Here is a 15534-nt window from a genome sequence, read left to right on the forward strand (position 1 = left end):
GGAGCCAAGGGGGTGGCCGAGCCACCCCCATCCGGCCAGATGGGGGTGGCCAGGCGACCCCCATGGCCAAAGGGGGTGGCTTGACCACTCCCAATTTTTTTTCCTTTTTTCTTTTTTTTGTTTTCTTTTTTTAAAAAAATTAAGTAGGTGCCACGTGTCAACATCTGATTGGTCCACGTGAAATTTCGTTAAGTCAACTAACGATCAACTGACAGAAGGACTAATTTGGTCTATTATCAAAACCACATGGACCTCCTGTGATAAAAATCAAACCCTAGGGAGAAAAAAATAAAGTTGTGAAACTTCATGGAGTATTTAGTATTTAACCCTAGTTTTTATCTATTTTTACTTTTTATCTTAGTTTTCGTTCCAATTCTTAAAATCAGCGTAAAGAGAAAATTATTAAGAAAATAAAAAGAGAAAATTGTAAAAATAAACAAGAATTACACTTTTTTGGCAGCATCATCCAAATGGCTATATCACCTAATTAGATTATTATTTTTTGTAATTTTCTCTGGCTCGGCCAATTCCACCTGTTACATAATTTTATATCATATTTTTTGTTTTTCTGTTCATTGGAATAGCTTTTGGAAGCTGCATATAATGCTTTGTGTTCCCTGGGAGAGGAAAAAGAAAAGGCGCTGAAATTAGCAATAGAGGCCATGGAAAAGATAGAGGAAGAGATCAAAGGGAAGGAGTTTTTCGGAGGGGAGGGCATTGGGTATTTGGACATTGCATTGGGGTGGATCTCCTACTGGCTGCCTGTTTGGGAGGAAGTTGGGTCCATGCAGATTTTGGACCCACTCACATTTCCCGCCACCACTTCATGGGCGAAGAATTTTCTGAATCACCCAATTATCAAGGACAACTTGCCACCTAGGCAGAAAATGGTTCTTTATTTTCTTGAACGCAGCAAATTCTTGTCCTCTCTTCCTCGCGGGTGGATTAAGATTTAGTTATATGTATGCTTTAATTTCTTGTGCTAAAATCCCTAGAGTCTAAGGTTTCGAAAGATAAATGTATTGAATTCTTTCTTAAACCATCAGTTATTCTAAAATCTTAAAGTTTATATGAAGATGTAAATTTAATTACTTAATTATTATTTTAACACTTTTTTTTATGTGTAAGCTCAAATTCCATTTTAATAATTACGGCCCAACACGCGCTACAAAAATATTTACTTTTGGTAACGGCCCGTTAATGATGTGTGATTAGTAACGTATGTGACGGCTTAACAAATTGAAAGTTACTAATGAGAAGGTAGTAAACTGACACGTCACTAAAATTGGTGATGGGTTGTCCGTCACTAAAGTTTAAAAAATTATTAAAATAAATAATTTATTCTTAAAAAAATTTAATTAAAAAATTTATTAATTTAATTTATTTTCCATTTCTCTCTCGCCGGCCCCCTCGATATCTCTCCATTTCACTGTCTCTCTTTCTCTCGATCTCTACAGCCCCTGCTTCTCTCTTTCACTTCCTCTCCCAAACTCTAGAGCACTCAATAGATCAGATCCCTGCATCTCTCTCTTTCACTTAAATTTCTCTCTCTACAACAATTATCTTCTTGATAAGAGCGAAGATAAGGTTACACAGTACTGTGAGCGTAAAAATTTTGTCATCAAATTGGAACTACACAGCAAAAGCACCGGAATCCCTAGCTCACTATCTGCAGATAAGAAAAACAACCATAAATGAAAACCCAAGTGAGGAAAGAAAAAACAAAACAAAAGAAGAAAATTAAACCGACCCAGAATCAAACCAAAAATTGGAAACCCAATCAAAATTAAAGAGCAAAAAAAATCCCAAACCCAGTAGAAAAAAATTAAAAAAATAAAAAATAAAAAATAAAAAAAAATTCAAAGTCGCAAACTCAGCAGAAAAAAAAAACCAGCAAAAAAAAAAAAAAAACTCTCAAATTGATGATCATCAAACGAAAACCCAAACCCCAGCAGGAAAAAAAAAAAAAATCAAAGCAACAATATTGTACATACCAGTGGGAGGAGGCCGGCTAGGTAGCTTGAAAACTAACCGCCGGAATGAGTGGAGCTTGGGTGGAGGAGGCCGGCGTTCGTGAGAGATAGAGACAGAGGGGGGTTCGCTGTGCAGAGCAGGGGGTACTGCGTGGGGGAGGTGTTGAGTGTGACTTGAACCTAGCGTGGTCCCCGCTGCTTTTTCCTCTTACTTTCTTTTGGACTTTCGTATCCTACTTGGAGTGGGAGAAGAATTCCTTGCCAAATACTTATTGGGTTTATTTCTCCAAGCTTAAATGTGATTGTTTCACCGACTTTAGTGCTTTATAAAAGGCTTGTAGCATGAGCCTTTGGGTGTGTGCCAAAAACGTGAAGCACTAAAGGTAGGAAAAAAAGAGAATTTGAGAGAATGAGGTACAAGGGCAGTAAGGATATATTTTTTTTTTTGGTGGTTTTTTGAGAAACCGAAAACAAGTGATTAAAAGAAAAATGTGCTGCAGAGTGAGAGAAGAAAATAGAGATCAGCTGCTATCCGTTTCAGCAAAAGAAGAGTTTGTACATCTGTCTTTTGTATTCTATTTTGGGAATAATCTCTCTTATGTAATAGTGAGATTTTGGTGTATTGAGCCTTTGGGATTTAAGTGATTTTCTTTCTACTATTTTTGTACTCCATCTTTTGATAGTAGATTTTTTCTGAGTCGTCTCCACCAGTGAATGTAGCCTTGTTAAGCTGAACCACTTAAATCTTTGTGTCGTGTGTGATTGCCTAATATTTGTTATTCTGCATTCTTCTTATTTTTCGCATCTCACGGGTCTTGAAAAATAGGATTAATTTCATAACAACTGGTATCAAAGCTATTGGTTCGAGTGGGAGCAATGGTAGGTGAAGAAGAAAAGATGGGAATCGAGAAATTTGACGGCAAAGATTTTGGTATTGGAACGTACAGATTGAAGATATTCTTTATGGGAAGGATCTTCATCAACCTCTTTTAAAAGAACAACCTGACGACATGGATGATAGCGAGTGGGCTCTGCTTGATCGTAAAGCTCGAGCAGTTATCAGGTTATCACTATCAAAATCAGTTGCACACAACGTTGTAAAGGAGAAGATCATAGCAGGTCTAATGGGGGCTTTATCAAGTATGTATGAAAAATTGTCGGCTAACAACAAGGTGCATTTGATGAAGAAATTGTTTAACCTAAAGATAGCGGAAGGGGCTTCGGTGGCACATCATCTCAATGAGTTCAACACTATCACAAATCAATTGTTCTCGGTGGAAATTGATTTTGATGATGAGGTTCGCGCGTTGATCGTTTTGACATCTTTGCCAAATAGTTGGGAAGCAGTGAGGATGGCTGTGAGTAACTCTGTAGAAAAGAGTAAACTGAGCTATGAAGACGTCAAGGATTTGATTCTTCGTGAAGAGGTTCGCATAAAAGATGCGGGTGAAGCCTCTTGTTCTGGTGCTGCTTTAAACCTTGAGACTCTGGACAAAGGACAAGATAGAAACTCTGGTCAAGGCAGATCAAATTCCAAAAAAGGGAGAAGCAAATTCAGATTCGGCCAACAACTTAAGTGTTGGAACTGTGGCAAGACAGGCCACTACAAGAAGAATTGCAGGGAACTGCGAAAGGAGACTGAGAATGCAAACATAGTGACAGAAGAAGTATATGATGCCCTACTTCTATCTGTTGACAGTCCCCTTGATTCTTGGGTCTTAGACTCAGGGGTATCTTTTCATACGACAGCGATCCGTGAAATTCTCGAAAACTATGTTGGTGGAGATTTCGAGAAGATGTATTTGGCTAACTGAACGGCGTTGGATGTTGTGGGCTTAGGCGATGTTCGCATTAGAGTTAACAGTGACTCAGTATGGAAGCTACAGAAGGTCAGGCATGTTCCAGAGCTAAAAAAGAATATGATTTCAGTGTGACAGCTTGATGAGGAAGGACATTCAATTCATTTCTATGGTGGAAAGTGAAAGGTTAGCAAGGGAGCTAGGATTTTGGCTTATGGTCATAAGACGGGTACTCTCTATATGACCACGAACAGCAAAGATACAGATACTGTTGTAGATACGACTGCTGACTCAAAACTATGGCACCTAAGGCTTGGGCACATGAGCGAGAAAGAGACAAAGGTACTTATGTCAAAAGGGAAACTACCGAGGTTAAAGTCAGTTGAGTCTGATTTGTGTGAAGGTTGCATCCTAGGAAAGTAGAAAAATGTGAGTTTCGTGGAAGTTGGCAAAGTACCTAAGCTTGGAAAGCTAGAGCTAGTACACACGGATTTGTGGGGTCCTGCACCAGTGGCATCTCTTGGAGGCTCGCGATATTACATCACATTTATTGATGACTTAAGCAGGAAGGTATGAGTTTATTTTTTGAAAAGTAAATCTGATGTATTTGAGACTTTTAAGAAATGGAAGGCCATGGTTGAGACTGAAACGGGCTTGAAGCTCAAGCGTTTGAGATCAGACAATGGAAGAGAATATGAAGACAGGGGGTTTAAACAGTTTTGCGCAGTGAATGAGATTAGAATGGAGAAAACTATCCCGGGAACACCATAGCAGAATGACGTGGCTGAGCGCATGAACATGACCTTTAATGAGCGTGCTCGGAGTATGATGTTGTATGCTGGGTTACCAAAGACTTTCTGGGCTGATGCAGTTAGCACTGCTGCATACCTGATAAATAAGGGGTCTTCTGTTCCCATGAGCTATAGACTACCGGAAGAAGTTTGGAGTGGAAAAGAGGTAAATCTTTCACATCTGAAAGTTTTTGGTTGTGCTTCGTATGTCCATGATGAGTCTGATGCTCAGAGTAAACTAGATGCTAAATCTAGAAAGTGTTTCTTCATTGGATATGGAGATGAGGCCTTCGGTTATCGATTTTGGGATGATCAAAATCGGAAGATCATTAGAAGTCGGAATGTGACTTTTAATGAGTGTGCTATGTACAAGGATGGGTCAAGTGCAGAACTTGAAGTTATAGAGCATGAACCAATGAAGTTTGAGTTTGTTAACTTAGATGATCTTTCTGAAAGTACAGTGCAGAAAGAGAAACAATTCATGGAGGTGGAGCTTGATGAACAGTGTTCACTCACATATGAATGTGATGACGGAGAATCTTCAAGAGACTCACAACACCGGAAAGAATTTTATTCTTTAGCAAGAGGCAAAGAGAAACGTGATCAAAAGGCACCAGAGATGTATGGCTTTGAGGATACGGTTTCTTTTGCTCTAACAGCTTGTAGTGGAGATTCATCGTCTGTTCAAAATGGTACGCTGAAAGAGGTAGAGTCACTACGAAGAGGTAAAGCTTGGGAATCGGCAGAATTACCCAAAGGAAATAAGGCTAAAGAATACAGATGGGTCTACAAGAAGAAAGAGTCATCAAAGAAAGCTGTACGGTAGACGAGACAGATAAGGAGGCATGGTGTTATGTCTAAATCAGGTCTTATGCTCAAGTTCAAGAGGCGCTTTGACTTGAGGGACACTTGTGGAGTGTGATTGCCCTTAGCGGTTGAGGCGGAGACATCCGGAGGAGACACGTTTTGTTAGACCTAATGGGGTTCAAGTCAAAGTGGAGATTGTTGAGTGTGACTTGAACCTGGAGTGGGCCCCGCTGCTTTTTCCTCTTACTTTCTTTGGACTTACGTATCCTACTTGGAGTGGGAGAAGAATTCCTTGCCAGACACTTATTGGGTTTATTTCTCCAAGTTGGAATGTGATTGTTTGACCGACTTTAGTGCCTTATAAAAGGCTTGTAGCATGACCCTTTGGGTGTGTGCCAAAAACGTGAAGCACCAAAGAGAAGAGAAAAAATAGAGAATTTGAGAGAATGAGGTACAAGGGCAACAAGAGTGTTTTATTCTTGGTGGTTTTTGAAGGAGCCAAAAATAAGTTATTAGAAGAAAAAGGTGCTGCAGAGTGAGAGAAAAAAATAGAGATCAGCCGCTATCCGTTCCAGCAAAAGAAGAGTTTGTACATCTGTCTTTTGTATTCTATTTTGGGAATAATCTCTCTTGTGTGATAGTGAGATTTTGGTGTATTGGGGCTTTAGGATCTGAGTGATTTTCTTTCTACTATTTTTGTACTCCATCTTTTGATGGTGAATTTTCTCCGGGTCGTCTCCGCCAATGGATGTAGGCTTGTTAAGGCGAACCACTTAAATCTTTGTGTCATGTGTGATTGCTTAATCTTTGTTATTCCGCATTCTTCTTATTTTTCGCATCTCACGGGTCTTAGGAAATAGGAGTAATTTCATAACAGGAGGGGGTTGCAGAGCAGAGGGGGAGAGAGAGAGAGAAAGGGGAAAAAATTAAAAGGGGAAATTGTTTTGCAGCCAATTAGTAGAAGAATTAAAATTCTTAGTAACGTGTAAACATTCAGCGGTCACTAATTAGTGATGCGTCAACATTAACACGTTATTAATGAATTTTTTTTAAAAAAAAAAATTAAAATTCATTTAGTAACGTGTGAATATTGACACGCCACTTACACGTCATTAATTAGTGACGTATCAACATTCACACGCTACTAATAATATTTTTTTTAAAAAATTTAAAAAATTAAAATTCATTTAGTAGCGTGTGAATATCCGTACGTCACTAAAGTAGTGAAAAAAAAAAAAGAAAAAGAAAAAAAAAGAAGAAGGTTTTATTAAGCATTATGCATAAAGGTTAATGGGCAGCCCGCCTAGGCCGGTTTTCAGGCCCAATTTGTGTGTGCTCTGTGCCTAGGGCCCATGTGTTGCAAATTTCCAATTTCAATTTTGAAAAATGAGATATATTCAAATTTATCAATTATTTTTTTTATCTTTTCTTGTGCTGACATGACAATAATATATGAGAAGAATTGGATAAGTGGGTAGATGGAAACGAGAATATTTTATTAAACTCATACATTTTAAACATCCATTCTCGCAGTTACTTTTACTCGATGCCGGCAAATGAAGAAAGTTTACTATGAGCTGGTTTGGAATTGTCTCGATAAAGTTAGGCTCGTGACTGATTTTTAAATGAGTCACTTATAAACATGAAATTATATTCGATTATTAAACGATACATACTCATATAAAGTAGACTCGCTTATTTAAAATTCGTGAATATACTCGTAGAGGGGCTTGACTCGCTTATTAGCGCGACTCGTATATATATATAACTTATTAAATAGTTTATATATTATAAATAGTATTTATGCTTATATAGTATGCAGCAAAAATACTAGATACATGTAGTTAAAATATTAATAATGTAGTCATATAGTGTATTAAACTAAGTTAACTAATTAGTTAATTGGTTTAGTTATATATATAGAGAGAACTAATTGGTTTATATATAAAAAAAAAAATGTTAGATAATTTGTATATATAATAAACGTTTGTTTTTTAATTAATTAATTAATTAATTTTTTTATTAAAGTCAATTTCATATATTAGTAATATTAATCATGTATATTAAACATTTTTTTTGCTACTATTAAGTGTTAAGAGTAAACTCTTTTTGATTTTCCATGTATTTTTATTTTTTTTCTATTCAATTAAGGGAAACGGGTTACAGGACTGACTAATTGACCTCAAAAGGGGTGGGCACCCCAACAACACAACCCAAAAAGTAAATGCAGTACAAATTTAAGAACGAAATCTGGATCTGGTCCAAAAGGACCAAACAGCAGGCAATGGCATACAAGCCGGGCCTTTTCCAGGGCCGCACAAGGCGGTTACAAATAGCAAAGAGACTCGATAAAGAGTCCAATGCAGTAAAGGCAACAACCACGTTGTTGCAGGTCAAACACTGCATAAACCGATTCGGAGCCGTAGAAGGCCAACCACCAGCAACAAAAATCACCCAAATAAGATCCATCCACTTCAGTACAAGGGGGTGAAAACCCACAGAAAATAACAACAAAGATAAAAAACAACAACAGAAAAGCTGCAAAAAAACTACAACAGAAAGCCAAACACACAAAATCAACAAGTAAAAAGCAAAGGCAAAACAACCACAACCAGATTCTGGGCTAGCACCGAAGATCGGAGGGCCAGAAACAGAAGAAACAAAAAAACCACACAGCACCAGCAGGGGCGGAGGTAGGTGGGAGGAGGGAAGATCGGAGGAGCCACGCGAGGAGGAGAAGGCGGATCTGAGGTGGAGATGGGACGACGATGGAGGATTTGTGTATTTGTTTGCTTACAAGTGTCCCACACCAATACAATAAAATTAAGTACACATCTCTCACAATAATAGTTCACTTGTCCAGTTGTCTCACATCGAAAAAGCAAAAGAACTTTCTCATCTAAATAATATATAAAACGGATGCAAGCCTCTCTTACTTAACAAGACTCTATTTGTCACACATTGAAGGAGTAAGAAAAATTCCTTGCCCAACTAATCTATGAAAGGAGATTAAGCCTCCTCTTTTGAGCCAATTCATGTTCATTTAACATGCCAACAAAAGTAACTTCACAATTACAAAGTTACTCTCAATTTGTTGGTTGAGAAGTAAAACGATTTCATTAATATATTATTATTATTAAATTAAATTTAATTTGTTTTATTGGAAGATGAGTCATTTAAGTTATATATATAGTAGATGGAGGATTTGTACACACAACTTCAATCTGTTTATTAATATATTATTATTATTAAATTTAATTTAATTTATCTCATTGGAAAGATGAGTCATTTAGTTATATATTCAACAAGCGGAGCCCACTGTTGTTGAATTGATTGGTAAAGGCACCCACGTCAATAGAGTAGATGGAGGATTTGTACACGCAACTTCAATCTGTCAACATTATATATATATCTATATGAGTGATGCTTGTTTAAAGCAGGTAACGCACGCCCCGCTTATTTAATATTTGAAAATGGTAAAATAAAATATTTTAATATTTTAATATTTTAATTATAAAATAAAATAAAAATTATATATATAAGAACCAGCGGGTCACATAGAAGAGCAACCACAGCTAAATCTGGATCATGGCAAGCGAGGATAGTGTGAAGCTTTTGGGATTTTGGGCTAGCCAATTTTCCATGAGGGTTGAGTGGGCTCTGAAACTCAAGGGTGTTGATTACGAGTACGTGGAAGAAGACATCTTTAACAAGAGCTCTCTTCTCTTGGAGCTCAACCCAGTTCACAAAAAGGTTCCCGTCCTGGTGCACCGCCAGAAAGCGATCTCTGAATCGTACGTTATTCTTGAATACATCGACGAGACATGGAAACAGAGTCCATTATTGCTGCCTCAAGATCCTCATGAAAGAGCCAAAGCCCGATTTTGGGCCAGATTTGGAGAAGAGAAGGTAATCAATCCAAAACAGACTACATTAATCTACGCTATTTTTACAAGCATTTTTCTTTGTCTCCAGCCACCTACTTTAATTTGATAATTTATGTGGTTGCTTTTTAGCTGAAAGGACACATGATGGGCCCTGATTTCTATAAAAAAAATTATCACAATATCTGATTTTTCTACTTTTTATCTTAGTTTTCGTTCCAATTATTAAAATCAGCGTAAAGAAAACATTATTAAAAAAATAAAAATAAACAAGAAAGCAAATAGAAAAGAAGTTATACACTTTTTTGGCAGCTTCATCCAAATGGCTATATCACTTAATTGGATTATTATTTTTTTAATTTTCTCTGGCTCGGCCAATTCCACCTGTTACGTAATTTTATATCATCTGTTTTGTTTTTCTGTTCATTGGAATAGCTTTTGTTAGCATCAGCTGGTGCTATGTGTTCCCTGGGAGAGGAAAAAGAAAGGTTACTGAAATTAGCCATAGAGGCCATGGAAAAGATAGAGGAAGAGATCAAAGGGAAGGAGTTTTTCGGAGGGGAGAGCATTGGGTATTTGGACATTGCATTGGGGTGGATCTCCTACTGGCTGCCTGTTTGGGAGGAAGTTGGGTCCATTCAGATTTTGGACCCACTCACATTTCCCGCCACCACTTCATGGGCGAAGAATTTTCTGAATCACCCAATCATCAAAGACAACTTGCCACCTAGGCAGAAAATGATTCCTTACTTTCATGAACGCAGCAAATTCTTCTCCTCTCTTCCTCCTGGGTGGATTAAGATTTAGTTATATGTATGCTTTAATTTCTTGTGCTAAAATCCCTAGAGTTTAAGGTTTCGAAAAATAAATGTACTGGATTCCTAGCTCATTATGCATTAAGTTTAATGGGCAGCCCGCTTAGGCCGGTTTTCAGGCCCATTTCGTGTGTGTGCGCTCTGTGCCTAGAGCCCATGTATTGCAAATTTCTAATTTCAATTTTGAAATATGAGAAATGCTACGCTCATTTTGAAATAACAATGAAAATTATCACCGTTTCAATTCCCATGAGATATGTTTTTTTTTACACGTCCACAAAAGAGGTTGAGAAAAATTTGACTAATAACCTTTGCTTCATAAAACGTAATTTTCAATCTATTGAACTACTGTTGAAAACGAGATGATCATGCCTTAAAAGAAGGGGAAAATATTAGTTCCAATCTCCTAAAATAAATAATAATAATAATAATAATAGTGGGTAGATGAAAACGAGAATATTTTATTAAACTCATACATTTTAAACGTCCATTCCCGCAGTTACTTTTACTTACAAGTACAACGTAGATGGTACCAAACTAGCTTTGTTACCCTCCCATGCCTTGGAGGGCCTTATTCCGTACTACTCATACTACTACTACTAAGTTTTGATGATGGAAGTTACATTGGGGGTGCACAGAAGCTTAGTACCTCCTCCGTTGCGCAGATTCGGAGCTAAACACAGTCGACTCGTCCCGGCTAAACTTCAACCTTCTTGCTTGCTCCCTGTTAATGCGGTACGAGTTAATTAACACATCCTCTGGAATTGCCCGGATGGCCGACAGCCTTCCGGCGAGTGGGTTTCTCAAGGCGTTGTCGTTGGTCTTGAAAGCCACCCACTCGAATCCCTCACTTCCCGCCTTCTTAATCACAGCGAAGTTCTGTGGCACCGTCCGAGCTTGACCCTCCCGGAGCTCCCCGTCAAATATGTTCTGTCCGTCGTGTCTCACCACCTGAATCCTGCCGTTGCCTCTAATCGCAAAAATCACGCTGTGGCTGTTCAAGTTGTAGTGTGGTGCCAAGATTGCATTCTGCAAGTACATTTTCAACAAAATAGTAACATGTCGAAATTAACACGTTTTTAAAATTGGTGATGTGTTGACGACTTCACCCATCACTAAAATTTAAAAAATGGGAAAAATTATAGTTTACTCTCTTAAAGTTGGCAGTGTTTTTTAATTCGAATACCAAACTTTTAATTTTTGCAATTCACCCCCAAAGTTTCATATTTTTGCAATTTGACCAATTATATCCAAAACTTTCCATATTGCTCATAATTTTATTTTATTTTATTTTTTATAAAAAAAAATATATATATATATATTCGGGGGTGGCCATAGCCACCCTTTGCCCGCCCATTTGGCAATTTTTGCACCCCTAATTTTTTTTTTCTTCATAAAAAAAAAAAAAAAAATCAGGAGCAATATGGAAATTTTGGGATAATATTGGTCGAATTGAAAAAAATTAGAACTTTGTGAGAGTGGATTACAAAAATTGAAACTTTGATGTTCGAATTGAAAAACGCTGTCAACTTTGGAATGGTAAAAGTTTTTTTTTAATATTTTAATACAAAAAAAAAAAAAAATTTGCACACGGCGTGCTATTTTGTTTTACCCTAAAAGGAGAAGACGCAAGCGTCGGTTATGTCAAAAATTGACAAAGAAGAAAAGTAGAATAATTTGGGTACAGATTTACCCAAATCTGACCCATCATAATTTGACTAATGTCTTCGTTTAGGGTTTGTTTGAAATTGTGTTTGATGAATTTAAAAATGTTTTTAACACTTAGAAAGTCCGTTTGAACAAAAAAAAAAAGTATTTGTTTGATAAAAAAAATTAAAAGCCCTTTTAAGGGTCCAAAAAGCCTAAAAATGGCCAAAACGCACTTTTGGCAAAAGCTTAAAAATGAAGTTTTTGCCCAAAAGCTCTTTTTGATTTAAAAGCTCTATTTCTCAAACGCAATCTCAAACAGGCTCTTAGGGCTTGTTTGGGATTGCGTTTGGTGGATCTAAAAGTATTTTTAACACTCAAAAAGTCTGTTTAAAAAAAAAAAAAAGGGTATTTGTTCTGTAAAAAAAATTAAAAGTGTATTTAAGGGTCCAAAAAACCTAAAAATAGCCAAAACGCACTTTTGATAAAAGCTTAAAAATGAAGCTTTTGCCCAAAAGCTCTTTTTTATTTAAAAACTCTATTTCTCAAACGCAATCTCAAACAAGCTCTTTATTCAATCACTAGCTATTATAATCATAATCCAAAATATATTAATCAAACTTTAATTATTATATCTTTTAAATCACCCTATAAAATAATCAAAATATAATCTCTCATATAAAATCAGATCCCAAATCAATATTCATTCCTACAATATTCATATGATCAATTCCTCAAAAATAAATATCATTACCTAATATGAATAATATATCATCAATTAAATATCTCTAAAATAAGACTTTAAAAATCTGGGACGCTATAACTCGGTATAACCCGGTTATTTTAAAGTTAAGTGGGTCTTGTCGGGTTATCCGGATATTTCTCGTGTTATAATCGTGTAAGACCCGCTGATCGTGAGTGGAGGATAAAAGACAGTTAGATGCAGTACCTGACTGAGCAAGAGTAGCCGTGGATGGGGGAATGGCCCGCTTATAGGCTAAAAACTGAGCATACTCATCTCTCGGTATAGCAATCATATCAGAATCAAGTGTCTGGCCAGGGGTAGAAGATGGTCCAGATGATGAAGAGATATCCTTCTGTGATGAGATCTGATGGGAGGCTAAACCAGAGGGTTTTCCATGTAGATCCCAACAATAATTCACTGAGTGATTTTTCTTGAATAACTTACACATTGAGTACACTTACGAGATTTACGACATCTAGTACGACCGCTCCGCCTAGAATCGCGACCACCACGTGAACTACCCGTTTAGCTAAATAAGTCATGTTCATGTATAGGGTAATCATGTGGTAAGTCTTAACAGGTCTTAACGGGTCCTAAAAGAATTGGCAAGGCTGCAATTTTATTCATTTTATAATTGTATATAAACTGTATGAAATGATTGGTCGATTAGGTAATGCTAATGTATAAATCTGCTTTTCTTTCTCTCTCAGCTCTCTGAAACCCTTGGTGGATATTTTTTTTCTGCATCCTTGGAGGTGCTCCACCGTCTCCTTGTGAGTGCCACTTGGGGAGGTGTATGGCCTCCATCCTCCTCTCCTCTCCTCTCCTTTTTTTCTCTTCTTGTTTTTGTGTTTTTTTTTTTTATTATTATTATTTTTTATTTTTTGGTGTTCCTTGATCCTCTACTCGGATTGCTACTCGGTTTTCCATCTCTCCCCAGCCCCACCACAGAAGCGCCTCACTTGGCTTCCATTCCGCCCTTCCACCAGCCATAGTCGCTCTCTTCCTCGTTACTAGCGGTTTTTCTCAGATCTGGTTCTCTATCCAGATTTGTCATTTTTCGACAGTCCTACTCTCTAACGAACCACTCTCTACGGCCTCTCTGCGTCTCGCTGCTGCCCCGCATGCTCACGTCCACTCTGCCACTCGCGTGCGTGTGACCCTAGCTATTGGATCAAAATCCAATTGTAATCTCTCTCAAATCTTTTGGTGATTTTAAACATATCAACTTTAAAAATATAAAAATATAAAAAATGTTAAATATTCTTATAATGTTATAAAAAATTATTCTCTTTTTGGCTCATGGTCCGCACCACAAAACAACCAATTGTGGTGCGGCGGCGCTCTTATCTCTTCCGAAACAAAATACACAACCAATTTCAAGAGGAATTATAAACCAAGCGTAGCCCACTCTTGTTGAATTGATTGGTAAGGTACCCACGTCAACAGAGTCGGTGGAGGATTTGTACACACAACTTCAATCTGTCAACATTATATATATATAAGAACCAGCGGGTCACAGAGCAGAGCAACCAAAGCTAAATCTGATCATGGCAAGCGATGATACTGTGAAGCTTTTGGGATTTTTGGTTAGCCCATATTCCAGGAGGGTTGAATGGGCTCTAAAACTCAAGGGTGTTGATTACGAGTACGTGGAAGAAGACATCTTTAACAAGAGCTCTCTTCTCTTGGAGCTCAACCCAGTTCACAAAAAAATTCCCGTCCTGGTGCACCACCAGAAAGTAATCTCTGAATCGTACGTTATTCTTGAATACATTGACGAGACATGGAAACAGAGTCCATTATTGCTGCCTCAAGATCCTCATGAAAGAGCCAAAGCCCGATTTTGGGCCAGATTTGGAGAAGAGAAGGTAATCAATCCAAAACAAACTACATTAATCTACGCTATTTTTACAAGCATTTTTCTTTGTCTCCAGCCACCTACTTTAATTTGATAATTTATGTGGTTGCTTTTTAGGTGGAAGGACACATGATTGGCCCTGATTTCTGTAACAAAAATTATCACAATATCTGATTTTTCTACTTTTTATCTTAGTTTTCGTTCCAATTATTAAAATCAGCGTAAAGAGAACATTATTAAAAAAAAATAAAAATAAACAGAGAAAATTGTAAAAATAAACAAGAAATCAAATAGAAAAAAAGTTATACACTTTTTTGGCAGGATCATCCAAATGGCTATACCACTTAATTGGATTATTATTTTTTTAATTTTCTCTGGCTCGGCCAATTCCACCTGTTACGTAATTTTATATCATCTGTTTTGTTTTTCTGTTCATTGGAATAGCTTTTGTTAGCTTCAGCTGGTGCTATGTGTTCCCTGGGAGAGGAAAAAGAAAGGTTACTGAAATTAGCAATAGAGGCCATGGAAAAGATAGAGGAAGAGATCAAAGGGAAGGAGTTTTTCGGAGGGGAGAGCATTGGGTATTTGGACATTGCATTGGGGTGGATCTCCTACTGGCTGCCTGTTTGGGAGGAAGTTGGGTCCATTCAGATTTTGGACCCACTCACATTTCCCGCCACCACTTCATGGGCGAAGAATTTTCTGAATCACCCAATTATCAAGGACAACTTGCCACCTAGGCAGAAAATGATTCCTTATTTTCATGAACGCAGCAAATTCTTCTCCTCTCTTCCTCCTGGGTGGATTAAGATTTAGTTATATGTATGCTTTAATTTCTTGTGCTAAAATCCCTAGAGTTTAAGGTTTCGAAAAATAAATGTACTGGATTCCTAGCTCATTTTGCATTAAGTTTAATGGGCAGCCCGCTTTGTCACATACCCTCTTTTTCTTTCTTTCTCTAGCTCATTCTCTTTCTCTGGGATTATTGCTGGAGGGTTTTTTTGTTAGTTTGGACCATTGGATGAAATCTAACGGTCTAAATCTCGCCACGTGTCCCATTAAAAAAAATAAAATATTATATATATTTTAAAAAATAAATATAAAATAAAATATTAAAAAATTAATTTAATAATATCCACCGCATTTTTCCCCATAGGAGGTGGCCAGCCACCCCCAAGGGCCAAACCCAAAATAAATTGTTTTTGGGTTTGG

At 37.2% G+C, this 15534-nt stretch overlaps 4 protein-coding genes across 4 annotated transcripts in view; 3 read left to right on the plus strand and 1 right to left on the minus strand.

The window, feature by feature from the left end:
• The window catches only part of LOC132178781 (probable glutathione S-transferase), a 3326-nt gene extending 2256 nt beyond the window's left edge, over positions 1 to 1070 (plus strand). Inside the window, exon 2 of the mRNA XM_059591332.1 lies at positions 585 to 1070. Coding sequence (XP_059447315.1) covers positions 585 to 956 — 372 coding nt within the window. The 3' untranslated portion in view covers positions 957 to 1070. The remainder of the gene's footprint in view (positions 1 to 584) is intronic.
• A 7887-nt stretch (positions 1071 to 8957) lies between these two features.
• On the plus strand, positions 8958 to 10297 carry LOC132179336 (glutathione S-transferase U8-like). Its single transcript, XM_059592041.1, has 2 exons — positions 8958 to 9279; positions 9690 to 10297. The coding sequence occupies exons 1-2, from the start codon at positions 8959 to 8961 to the stop codon at positions 10059 to 10061; spliced, it is 693 nt and encodes a 230-aa protein (XP_059448024.1). The 5' UTR covers position 8958; the 3' UTR covers positions 10062 to 10297.
• Positions 10298 to 10511: 214 nt separating this feature from the next.
• Positions 10512 to 11110, minus strand: LOC132178286 (13S globulin basic chain-like). Its single transcript, XM_059590727.1, has one exon. The coding sequence runs from the start codon at positions 11108 to 11110 to the stop codon at positions 10712 to 10714; it is 399 nt and encodes a 132-aa protein (XP_059446710.1). The 3' UTR covers positions 10512 to 10711.
• A 2901-nt stretch (positions 11111 to 14011) lies between these two features.
• On the plus strand, positions 14012 to 15241 carry LOC132179610 (probable glutathione S-transferase). The gene is made up of 2 exons (XM_059592353.1): positions 14012 to 14332; positions 14767 to 15241. The coding sequence occupies exons 1-2, from the start codon at positions 14012 to 14014 to the stop codon at positions 15136 to 15138; spliced, it is 693 nt and encodes a 230-aa protein (XP_059448336.1). The 3' UTR covers positions 15139 to 15241.
• The last annotated feature ends 293 nt before the right edge of the window (positions 15242 to 15534 follow it).

The sequence above is a fragment of the Corylus avellana genome, chromosome ca4 (genome assembly GCF_901000735.1).
Source record: "Corylus avellana chromosome ca4, CavTom2PMs-1.0".
In the NCBI taxonomy this organism is placed as follows: domain Eukaryota; kingdom Viridiplantae; phylum Streptophyta; class Magnoliopsida; order Fagales; family Betulaceae; genus Corylus; species Corylus avellana.

Bases quoted from the DNA above. Each gene is read 5' to 3' on its own strand.
- LOC132179336 (XM_059592041.1), top strand. From the start codon at position 8,959: ATGGCAAGCGAGGATAGTGTGAAGCTTTTGGGATTTTGGGCTAGCCAA. The intron at 9,280-9,689 runs GTAATCAATCCA...TCATTGGAATAG, and splicing joins CCAGATTTGGAGAAGAGAAG to CTTTTGTTAGCATCAGCTGG.
- LOC132179610 (XM_059592353.1), top strand. From the start codon at position 14,012: ATGGCAAGCGATGATACTGTGAAGCTTTTGGGATTTTTGGTTAGCCCA. The intron at 14,333-14,766 runs GTAATCAATCCA...TCATTGGAATAG, and splicing joins CCAGATTTGGAGAAGAGAAG to CTTTTGTTAGCTTCAGCTGG.
- LOC132178286 (XM_059590727.1), bottom strand. From the start codon at position 11,110: ATGTACTTGCAGAATGCAATCTTGGCACCACACTACAACTTGAACAGC.